The sequence below is a fragment of the Arvicola amphibius genome, chromosome 14 (genome assembly GCF_903992535.2).
Source record: "Arvicola amphibius chromosome 14, mArvAmp1.2, whole genome shotgun sequence".
Lineage (NCBI taxonomy): Eukaryota > Metazoa > Chordata > Mammalia > Rodentia > Cricetidae > Arvicola > Arvicola amphibius.
Genome location: NC_052060.1, coordinates 11,564,642 through 11,576,761, shown reverse-complemented (window position 1 = coordinate 11,576,761; position 12,120 = coordinate 11,564,642). Strand labels below are relative to the sequence as shown.

The window sequence follows — 12,120 nt, the reverse complement described above, 5'->3', positions numbered from 1 at the left end:
CTGACCCTGGTGAGGGCATAGCCAGGAAATCAAAAGGTCATCTAAGACTTTCTGATAATAAGCAAATCTGACCAGGTATGGGAGGAAAAAAAATAGAAATAAATCTCAGAATTGGCTACATTTCTGGAAACTTGGGAGAAAAGTTTGCATTTAGCTTGTCTATCATGATCTGTAATCTAAGCAGTTCTGCATTTTTAATACGCAGAAAGTAATGCCTTGAGAAACACAGCCCAAAGAGAAATCTATTCTGAACTCCTGTAAGGGTTCTCTTCTATTCACTTATGCTAGTTTCCAAAAATTCTCATATCTGCATTGATTTTTGTGGCAAACTAACGGGACATGCCTGATCTGCAATGCCATGAAACAGAGCTTCCCACATTGACATCACACTATTCAGGAGATCACTGAGCCATCAGCTAGCTTCTCTATTTCTGGCAACAATCACAGTAATTTAAAGAATTCTCCCCGGTCAAAATGACATACTCTGATTTTATTTGTAAGAATGCTGACTTGCTCTTTTCTGGAAATTGCTGCAGTATTATTTTTATCTAGATAAAAATTACCTTTCAACTACTTTCCAAAGGTCCCTTTTAATCTTATAGAAACTGTTGGCTTCCTAAATGCAGAAATCTTTGAAATGGTTTCTTAAGTCCACTGAAACTGATACCAATCAACACCAATTCAGTCCTTTACCCAATAAAGAACCTATAATGTGTTATCAAGTGTAAGGCACACACTGAACATAAAGTATGCCAACTCTGTACTCCTTTTCTCCAGTCATGATTTAAATTTTCCTTACAAATCAGCATCCAGCCACCTCCTGGTGTCTCAGGTCCACATCCCACAACTCTGCCACAAACTGAACACACTACCCGAACCTTTCCCAAGTCTCTCAAGACTTTCCCTCGCATTGCTTCTCTGCGGTAATAGAAATACCATCCATCAAAAGCACTTGCTTCTCCATCTCCTACGGCTACTTATCTCCAAATATCACAACTCAAATACCTCCTAACTTCAAACCCTTGCCACTCCCGGAAGCATGGCTTTGTCTGGTCTCAGCTGAGGCAAGTCCTGTAGGCTTGCTCCTCTCTTCATCACGCTGTGCTCTTCCACATCCACACTGGTCCCTCTGCACAGGAATGGAAGGGCAGAATACTGCCCATTGACGGCAAAGCCAATGGGCCTTTAGCACTGCATGCACAGTGGCAGATGTCACGCTATCCCCCCCCCCCCCCCCCGAACACTGTTTTCTCATACCCTAACCTGTTGGATTTTATGCCTGTCATCAGTCCTCATAGACAGATGGTACAGAATCTCCATTCTAAAAAACTCTAGCATAGGTAGAGAGAGAGGTGGTTTAAAGAGTCAACTGTCATTTTAGAAGTTATTCTTCCTTTTGACACTGATCCTGTCATTGTGTCCTTTTTGATATGCAAAACAATTGAAATCTAAAACACACAAGCAAAACAAAAGCAGGCTGGAGTCTGGTGGAATAATCTTTCTGTATTTGCGGGGAAAAAATTACACATTTAGATGGTAGTTTAGAAATGTCATTCAAATTTTGGGTCTCCAAATGTTCTTTTGTGTCTTTTACATTTCCTGCTATTAATTCAAGCATGACAAGTGGAGTTCAAGGCAAACAATAGTCAGTTTTTACTTAGCAATTTTCATGTAAATACAAACTGATGGAGCTTTTTCCCCAACCCATATATTGAATAATCTTTGTTCTATGATTTAGCTGCTCCCATTACAAATCCTTCCTGTGCAACAGCCGAATGTGAAACTTTATTAGCTATTAGAACACATTAAATGTTTTGCTTCACAAACACTGAGAGAAACAATTAATAAATGGGACCTCCTGAAACTGAAAAGCTTCTATAAAGCAAAGGACACGGTCAACAAGACAAAACGACAGCCCACAGAATGGGAAAAGATCTTCACTAACCCCACATTAGACAGAGGTCTGATCTCCAAAATATACAAAGAATGCAAAAAATTGGTCATCAAAAGAACAAATAATCCAATAAAAAAAATGGAGTAGAGACCTAAACAGAGAACTCTCAACAGAGGAATTTAAAATGGTTAAAAGACACTTAAAGAAATGCTCAATATCCTTAGCCATCAGAGAAATGCAAATCAAAACAACTCTGAGATTCCATCTTACCCCTGTAAGAATGGCCAAGATCAAAAACACTGATGACAACTTATGCTGGAGAGGTTGTGGGGAAAAAGGAACAATTCTGCATTGCTGGTGGGAATGCAAGCTGGTACAACCCCTTTGGATGTCAGTGTGGCGATTTCTCAGAAAATTAGGAAACAACCTTCCTCAAGACCCAGTAATACCACTTTTGGGTATATATCCAAAGGATGCTCAATCGTACCACAAGGACATGTGCTCAACTATGTTCATAGCAGCATTGTTTGTCATAGTCAGAACCTGGAAACAACCTAAATGTCCCTTGACTGAAAAATGGATAAGGAAAATGTGGTACATTCACACAATGGAGTACTACACAGCAGAAAAAAAATGACATCTTGAATTTTGCAGGCAAATGAATAAAGCTAGAAAACATTATTTTGAGTGAGGTAACCCAGACCCAGAAAGACAAGTATTACATGTACTCACTCATAGGTAGTTTTTAAACATAAAGCAAAGAAAGCCAGCCTACAAACCACAATCCCAGAGAACTTAGACAACAATGAGGACACTAAGAGAGACTTACATAGATCTAATCTACAAGGGAAGTAGAAAGTAGAAAAAGACAAGATCTCCTGAGTAAATCGGAACCTTGGGGAAGGGTTGAAGGGAGAAGCAGGGAGAGGAGCAGAGAAAAATGTAAAAATCAATAAAAAAAGTTTTGCTCTCCACTTAAGGGGAACAAAAGCCATCACTGAAACTGGAGACCCCTTAGAGAGAGATGAAGGTATACAACATATTGTACAACAATATAGGGAAGAATACTTCAAACTCAGAATTACTTTCCAATATGTCCTCTGGCTCATGCATAGAGATATATAATCAGCGACAATTAGATATGGTGCTTGACTGTCTTTTGGCAAAGTTCTCAAAAATATTATAAAGGTGATGCTGTAAATATATGCCATAGAAAAGAACTTTAGTGAGGTTTAGGAGAGTCGTGATTCAGCAACAGACCTATGGATGCACCTATAATGACATCACTAACATGGTAGATGCATTAAAACCATCACTATCACCTTCAGGAAATACAACTTATAACAGGGCAGAAGCTACTGAGATAGGCTGCCTGACAACGTCTACGCTGCAAATGGACACCAATCCAATCTGGCTGTTCATAGAGCTAAACAGCCTCAGTCTTAAGAAAAGTGACAGAAACTATCTACACAACCAAATACCAGCTTTAAATTCATGGCTGAAAAGCCCTCTTGGGATAAGGACTTTTCCTAAGGCATTGTGTGAAAAATACTAAATTATTATTCCAAAGCTCACAGCTGCTGTTCTGCAGCAGTTCCCACACTCACACGCTTACACCTGCAGCATGTTCACACACCTCCATGCTCACACCTGCAGCATGTTTACACACTCACAGGTGCTGCTCTGCAGCCTATGTTGTGTCTTAGCACACTGCACACACAGGAGTGTATCTATATATGAGGCAAAAGTGCTGTGAGGCAGCCTCCTTACGATGCAGGTAGCAGAGAACACACTCAGATGCTCACACCCACTGCTCTGTCACGCGCTCACACAGCACACGGGCAGGGAGAACAGGCGCTTACCCTGGCATCGTACTCAAGGACAAAGGGAGGGAAGTCTATCTGCTCTGGCGAGATGGCAGAGAAGAGCTGGTGCAGGCTGTCTATGTGGTGTATCTTGTCCTTCAATCCTGAGACAGAAAAGGTGGTGAAAAACCATGTTGAGACCTGATTAATAGGAGAGAAAAATAATTTAAGTCAGTAGCCACCATTAAGAACAGATACACTTTTGAAACTTTATTTCAAAATATTTGAAACTGAACAATAACAGTTTTTTAAAGTACAGTTTGCCGTTCATTAGTGAGTTGCACAGTAGTGTCATGGATTACAAGGACACTTATGAAAAGAAAGAACAATGACATCGGGACTGCAGTAAGGATGCTGTTTCACAGTGCTCTGCTCTCGGTGTAGACACTTTGTATGCGCAGTATGAGGAGACACACAACATAAGCTTCCGTCTACTGACTGAAGTTATGTGCAACTCATACCTGCTGGGAAAGGGAAAATGGAGGCCGCTGGATACATATGCCAGGAGTCGTTGGCTAACACAAAATGGACTCCATGGCTTTTGTGTACTTCTTGTTTTATTTTTTTGTTTGATTCCTGTTTGGTTTGGTTTTTGATGTTGGAGAGGGGGAGGGGGAAAGAAAGGAGCACAGGTTGGACAGGTAGGGAGGATCTGGGAGGAGGTGGGGAAGGGGAAGAGTGTGATTAAAATATAAAAGGCTCTCCATTATTTGGTACAGTGCGTTAATAGACTGCAATTTTTTTTTTGTTTCTAAAGATATTTTCACTTGGTAACTGCCATATGGTCTCTGTTGAAGCCAATCAAGGCAGTGTGTGTACACGAACATATACAAGGGACTTTTCTTCATCCATAAAGAATGAGATCATGCCATTTTCAGGAAAATGGACGGAAATGGAGATTATGAAGTTAAGTACAATAAGCCAGCCTACAAAGATAACATTACACATTTTCTCTCATACGTAGAATCCATATATAAAAGGGAAAAAAAGACATTAAGGTAGGAAGTGGCTATTTGGGAAGACGAGAGACACTGCAATGGGAGAGGAAGTCTAAGAAAAAGCAATGGGACCGAATTTGATCTATGTGTGTTGTATAAGAGTATGCAAATGAAACTCGCCTTTTTTTATTTTTATTTTTATTTTTTTTACTCGCCTTTTTTTAAATTATAATTATGCTTTGTTTTTAAAGCTAGAAAACAAGTGAATCTCACCTTTAAGTCATTTTACAAAATGTAAGTGAGAGGGTTTGTTAGTTTGGGAAAAACCAGAAAATTCCTGGTAGCAAGTGGTATTTCTGATATCAAGACATACAGTAGATAATAGGTAATACAAGTTATGTTATTTATCTATCTGATTTTTAGCAGCAGGTTACACAACAGTCCAATGAGGTGGGTGTGATGATGTTATTATTCCCATTTACAAAAGATGGAAACAGATGCACACAAGCTTTCAGTGGAATGCCTACGATATCCCAAAACAGTACTGAGAACCCAGGAGTGACCACAGTCACTTAGGGTAGCTTGCATGTTACTTTGGGTGCCTTCCACTCATGCATTTTTTTTTTTTTATTAATTTCTGTTTGGTATGCTGTCACGTTCTTCAGAGGCTCTTCCAAACCTCTGACATATTCCAAGCCACTAATAAGACATACTTCCTTCACTAATATTGTAATGGTGTGTCCTTTCCCTTTAAGAGACAGGCCCAGCCCACTCCCTCCCATGTCCACTGAGGCAAGCGCATGGATCTTTCTTCCACTTTACTTCCAGCCTGAGCTCCATTCTTTCCTTTTCTCTCTCTCCTAAAGAGGTAGCCTCTGCTTCTCTCTCTTCTCCTCACTTCTTCCCTGCCTCTGTTTCTCTCTCTCTCTCTGCTCTTTTTCATTCTCCTCTTCCCCCTTTCCCTTTCCCCTCCATATCCCACTAAATAAATACCCACTTCCTCTGCATGGCGTGCCTAATAGGTCTCTGTCTCTCACCCACCACATGGCTCCCTGCCTGGGACCAGCTTCCTTCGGGACTGCAGTGGTCTTGGGGCCTGCCTGCCCACTGCCACCACTCGGGACCTGCAGCATTTTACCATAACAAATATGACATAATTCCTTCAAACTTACTTGTAAAATAAGATCCATAACAGACAACATTGGACTAAGTCATCACTATGTCAAGTCTATTCAAATTTCCCAAACTGATACAGGTGTCACCTTTCATTTCCTGCTTATTGCTCTAGGCTATCCCCTCTGTGGATTTTTCTATTTTCCCATTTAAAGCTCACTTTCAGAAACCCAAGACTTGGTCCTCCATTCTAGTATTTCAGTTACATTCATTTCTGCAATCTCTCTGGTTTTTAGAAGACAATCCTAGAATGGCAGTATAAAATTGTGTAGGTATCTACAGAGCTGAGTTCCAAGCACTTGCTAAGGAAGAATGAATATCAGGGCCTATTTTATGATGGCCGCCGAGTCCTGGGTCATTATTGATGTAAGCTACACTATTGCTGGTTTATGCACAGCCTCAAACTCCCTATTACTATCTGAATTTCCTTTCCTCACATTTTTCAAGTTTATTACAAGGATTGATATGGAGGAGGCATTAGGCAAAATCAGAATCAAATGAGTTAACCAGTGAAGGAACTGCTTCTCAAAATCAATTTGTGTTAACACGCGCTATTGCACACTTTCTTGTGTTAACACATGCTATTACACACCCTTTCCTGTGTTAACACGTGCTGTTGCACACCCTTTCTTGTGTTAACACGTGCTATCGCACACCCTTTCCTGTGTTAACACGTGCTATCGCACACCCTTTCCTGTTAACACGTGCTATCGCATACCCTTTCCTGTGTTAACACGTGCTATCGCACACCCTTTCCTGTGTTAACACGTGCTATCACACCCCCTTTCTTGAAATGAACGTCTACAAACTAGATGAGGAAAAAGTTTCCTTGAAAAAGCTTGACATAATGAAAAAGCAGACATCGCTGGTGAATTAGCAGTGGCTGTGAAGAGACTGCAGGAACGAACTCCACACTAGTTGTCTGGTGTGCACTGCACACTTCGCTGGAAGTTTTCTTAGCCACAGTCTTCTACCTTAAATCTTTTTACGTGTCTTGCTTCAGTCCTGACATCTTTGTCCTCAAATCTTAACTGACTGTTGTCCTATTTGAAGACTTCCTTGGCGCACTTTCAACCAAAGCTGCAAAAGGACATTCCTTCTTTGTGTTCCTCCATGCTACCATAGAACAGCAAACGTTTTAGAGATTTTACCTGAGGCTCTAGTCTGAACGTTCTGTAATGAAGACTCATATTCACAGTCTGGTGCTCAGCATTTATCTAGGAGGAACTCAGCGTTTGACCACAGAATTAACAAATGGAGTCTGGAGCTTACTCTAACACTATCCAGCGAAAGTACAGGACTCTCTAAATTGCACTTCTTTCTGGGCCTCGGCTACTCCATCTACAAAGCGAAGTTACATTTGCATGGTATTTTAAGGCCTTGTGCTATCCAACTCTTTGGCAGGACTCTTAAGCAGGCTGTACTGTACTGACATGGTGGGCTTTTGATGGAAAAGGGTTGGGGGACAGGCCGCACTGGAGAAGCACAGGCAGACCATAAGCATCCCATCTGCAGAAGAGAAACTAAACCTGCCAGTTTCTCTCATCATATCTTCCTTTTATAGTTCCTAAGTGCTGGCAGGAGAAAATTATTCAAAGCAGGTAGAAGTGGAAACTCAGTAAAAAGGTCCTGTTTGGGAAGACCCAAGAATACCAAATTTTCTTTTTTTCTCCACCCATTTTAGCTTTAAATTTTTAATTGTTTATTGTATAAGCTAAAAATACACATTAAGGATTGCTCTTATTATTTAGTATCTACTACAATAAAAAATAGGAAAAATGAACAGTTGTTGGAAAGAATAATTCAGGTGCTTTTGTGAATGCTGGAGATTTTTTTCTATCTAATTCTTCAAAACTGCAAAGCCTCAAAACTTCAAAACTTCATACAGGTCATGAATAAAAGCCAAGAAGATACAGTTCACGTGTATGTGAAGTCAGAATGGTTATGATATGATAATTTGTTAATTTTATCTCCTATTCAGAAACATTCCATTTATGGCTTTGATTTTCTAGAATTTCTATGAGATTTTATTATATATGGACCTTACTCTCTCATTTCCCATGCCCCCAAATCACAGCAGGTAGTACAAGGGCATCTGGCTGCAGCCTGGGCAGTAGCCCCACATCTGAACTGACTGCACGTGAAACAATCCTAAGACGATGACAATGCTAGCTACCATTTGTGAGCGTCCATGGTAAGTGTCATTCTTCTGAGTACACCATAAGATAGGCATCACTCCCATTGTGTAAAGGGTAACATTAATGGGAGACACTGCTTAGTGGAGATGGCAAATTAGCTCCCCACCCCCCATGAAATCCTGCTTCTAAACTTTCAGCTCACTACTTTCCCAAACGCACAACGAAGCACGGCATGTGTTTTGAAGGGCTGGTACACACAGAAAGAATACGGTACTGAATGGAAGGTGAGGACAGAGGTCTTGGGAATACCAAGGATTAGAAAGGAAACAGAGAAGGGGCAGTTACAAGCAGGAAAGAAACCAGGCAATGTTAGCTTTCAGTAAGCCGAGAAAGTGTTTCAAAGAAAAGGTGACAGAAGAGTGTGCTATATTAAATGACAGGTTATTTGTGGTTGGTTATGAGTTGCTTCAGATGGCAAAACCAGATTAGAGTAATCTAAGATGTACGAAAAACGGAAGTGAACACAGAACATGGGTTACACTAAAAATTCCAGTTCTAATGGGAGGAAGCCACAACACATTGAAGAGGTAGTAATTTAACCTGGGTGTGGTGTGCCATGAATTTGAGAAAGGGAAGGAAGGAGGGGAGGGAGGGAGAAAAGATGCTAATTTCTCTAAAGAGGCTTGGAATATTCTCTAACCACTCATTTTTGGTAATAAGGTTGTTCAGAAGGGTACCCAAATCAGATACAACCAAACATCAGGAACACAGTCAGCTTAGCCAATGAAAACAGCAAATAAACCAGCAGTTACAGCATCCAGAACATACAGTGCACTTAAATCCAGGATTTAGTAAAACATTAATACTGTACCTTTGAACGAAATGTTGGATGAACAAAATACACAGCCTTCAGATTCCTCTTGTATCTAATCAAAACAGAAACAGCCGTCATAAGTCATACCTAGAAGTACTCTTTAGATAGTCAATCAACATTTTACCAGAGTAAATAAATAAATATATTAACACAGAGAAAAATACCTGAAAAGCAGTAGGAGTTAATATCTTGAATTTGGGGTAATTAAGAGAACATTTCATTATTTAAAATGTCTATTTTAAAGGAAGCACTAAATGCTCCCCCTCACTGTGACAGAGCTACCTTAAGGAAGGACAAAGTCAATTCATGCTTTCAAAACACCATTGCACATTATTTTCTATACCATGATAGAGTCTCTGAGCTCAAATATATGAAATTAAGCCACTCTGAAATTACTAATATTGTAGCAAACATTAGGAACTAAAAGGTAAAGTCATGTTACAAGTTACTGCATGACTCAGAAATTCTCTGAGGGCTTTGTACTTAATCTTCTCAATAGCTCCAAGGAGAGTACCAGCATTGTCTCTACTTTAATACTCCGTGATCTGATGACCAAGAGGCAATGCCTAGAACCCAACCTGGGCCTCAGCCAGATACTTGTTGAAGCACGTTTTGAAATTTTGTTTTTCAGTGATTTAATAATCACCACCAAGACATATGAGGTTAACTGTAAAGGACTTCAGAGAAATAGCAGGAGCACTATTTTAGCTGAGAGCTGTGTCATTTGAAGCGCTAGTTAGTGGCAGAAGAGGGTACATAGTGAAGTGTAGCTTCATCACAAAATACTCCAAAGCACAAATGGGAGTCTGTTAGGTAATGCGAGCATTAGTATTCCTAATTAAGAGGAGGTTTAATGGATGGTGGAAGACAATGGAAATTTATGGTAACTTATCCTCTTTACTCCCTAACTGTAAAATGGTTTTTTTTTTTAATCAACCTAACCGATAAAAGCCTTGTGATGCTACAAATAGAATAGGTACCAAGAGAGTAGAATGCCTTATTATTATTTAGGAAATAAATCACTGAGGAAAAAAGTTTGGTCTTGCATTAGGGTGGTCATTAGGATTTCCATTATTACAGTGAGGGAACATAATTTAATGAAAATAATTTTCTAGTTCCAAATTAGTAAATCTAAATTCTGTATATAAAATTGTGACATCTTGGCCAACAAATGGCGTTGTTTATTATTCTCCATCTTCCAGATGTAGAAAACATTGAAAGATAACAGGATACTCAGAGTAAAGACACAGGCTCCTATGCCCTTGATCCATAAAGCTGGTCACTTCCAGTTTCTCTCCTCCCTGTACTAATGTATGGAATGTGTTTGTCCCTCAACCCCTTGTCATATGGAAAACCTCACCAGGTACCGGGTAAAGTTAGAATGTCTCCAGAGACAAACTGATCACTGATCTGACCTTACATGGGGGTGGGGGGATCTACTTAAACCACACGGAAGAAATGTTCAAATAAAGTCTGTTTTCATGACTAACCAACCCCAAATCCCCAAGAACCCTATAAATGCTTGCTCCTTTCTGTCATTAGACAGTCCAAACCCCCAAGTTCTTTCCTTTTGCTCAACCTCTTCTCGTTCTGATGACAATCTCTGCCTGCTCGTTTATGTTCAGTTTCAGGTATTTATAATCATGGAGACAAATTCCTCTGAACCTGCTACCACTATCTCTCTCAACAGACTCTCGGGCTACTGGATCAAGTTAAATAATGCTTACGAGTCTACTCTGGTATAAATTATGCTACGGTGATAGCAACCAAGGCTGTACTTCATTACTTTATGCACAAAGACTAGGGATGGCACCAAACCTCTTCCAGAGTGGTCAAAAGTAGGAAGATTACAAACAAGTTCACTTTCATGCAAAAGGAGGGTCTCCCATAATTTAAATATCTAATGTACATGATAAAAATTTGTCCCGTGAAATATCTTCTCAAAAATCTTTACAAATGTTTGCTATTGCTTAGTGTTAAAAATAAAGAAGCAATACCCCCTTCACAATTTCCAAAAATAACTAACTTGACATCAACGACATCGTAGAGTTTCTTCAGGAAGTCAGAGTCCAGGTGATTGTATTCACTGGTCAGTGTGTGAAAATAGACCAATACATACTCCTTCACAGCGATGTGGTCCATTACATGGATAAAATATAAGAGAGCCTAGAAGAGAGGAATAAAGACCAATTTCCACAGTGGTTCACTTCGCAGAGGCTGAGAGAACGGAAACCCCTGCCCTAAGATTAATCTTATCTACACCTGTAATTGCAGATTGAAAGAACAGATTGGTGAGGACCACTTCTCTTAGAAAGTGAGTCATCCAGCATTTACTGGTTGTTCTCAAAGGCTGTAGCACAGATCTTCTCTATGGTGTTCTACATGAAGGAAGGGGATAATTAACTTCTGGCCTTTGGAATGACTCTTCAATACCAGGAAGAGCTCTTGGCTCAACTATCAGATTTCTCCTATCTAGGACAATGATGTCAAAACATTTAGAATGGAGATTTAATACTTCTTAGGAGTTTAACAGAATCCATAATTCTGGATGTTTCTCTTTGCATCCCATCAACGGCAACCAGACACAGACAAGGAGTAGAGCACATGATGTATGGAGTAGCTCCTTCCATGCCCCCGTAGAAACCCATTCCCTTAGCACCTTTAATGCTTATCTGAATGAGGAAAGTGGAGGGGTTTGTGGGTGGATGGCAAAACACATTGAGCAACATTTCTAGAACTCAAGAGGATGATCTAATATGAACCTGTTTGGCTAGGGATGTATTCTATTTTAAGAAATCTAAGAGAGACACTAAAAACAAGATGAGAAATATAACCCAAGTAGGGCTGACGTGACCCAGAGGTCTGGCTGTAAACAACTGCAAAGAGGAAGCTAAGCTACATCAACCAAAAGGATTACCGACCAGGCTGTTTTCCAGTTCCTCCTCAGGGGAGTCCTTGGCATTAATGTGGATTAGGACCCAACTGCAGGCACAGCAGGCAGGAGGACATTATGAACACAGTTGCTCTGTAAATGTTACCTGGTTTGAACCTCATAATAAGTCTCATTTTTTACTATGAAATGACATATCATAGTACCAGGAATGCTATGTGAGCACACACCAAAATCAAATTAAGGATTATATTCTTATTGGAATAAATCTTACTACTGAAGGTAAGAGTGAAGGACACACTGACTGTTAAGAACACCAATGGCTGCAAACAGAAACTTAGACGTAAT

The 12,120-nt window shown here is 40.0% G+C and overlaps 1 protein-coding gene across 2 annotated transcripts in view; it reads right to left on the bottom strand.

Annotated features, from left to right (window-relative positions):
* Gdap2 (ganglioside induced differentiation associated protein 2) overlaps positions 1-12,120 on the bottom strand; it is a 46,635-nt gene that overhangs the window by 2,253 nt on the left and 32,262 nt on the right. The window contains exons 11-13 of one of the 2 annotated variants that reach the window (XM_038311387.1): positions 10,909-11,048; positions 8,880-8,934; positions 3,757-3,900 (exon numbers count right to left, since the gene is read on the bottom strand). In XM_038311387.1, the coding sequence (XP_038167315.1) occupies positions 3,757-3,900; positions 8,880-8,934; positions 10,909-11,048 (339 nt within the window). Of the gene's footprint in view, positions 1-3,756; positions 3,901-8,879; positions 8,935-10,908; positions 11,049-12,120 lie in introns of those variants that run through there. The other variant, XM_038311388.1, reaches the window with a different exon arrangement.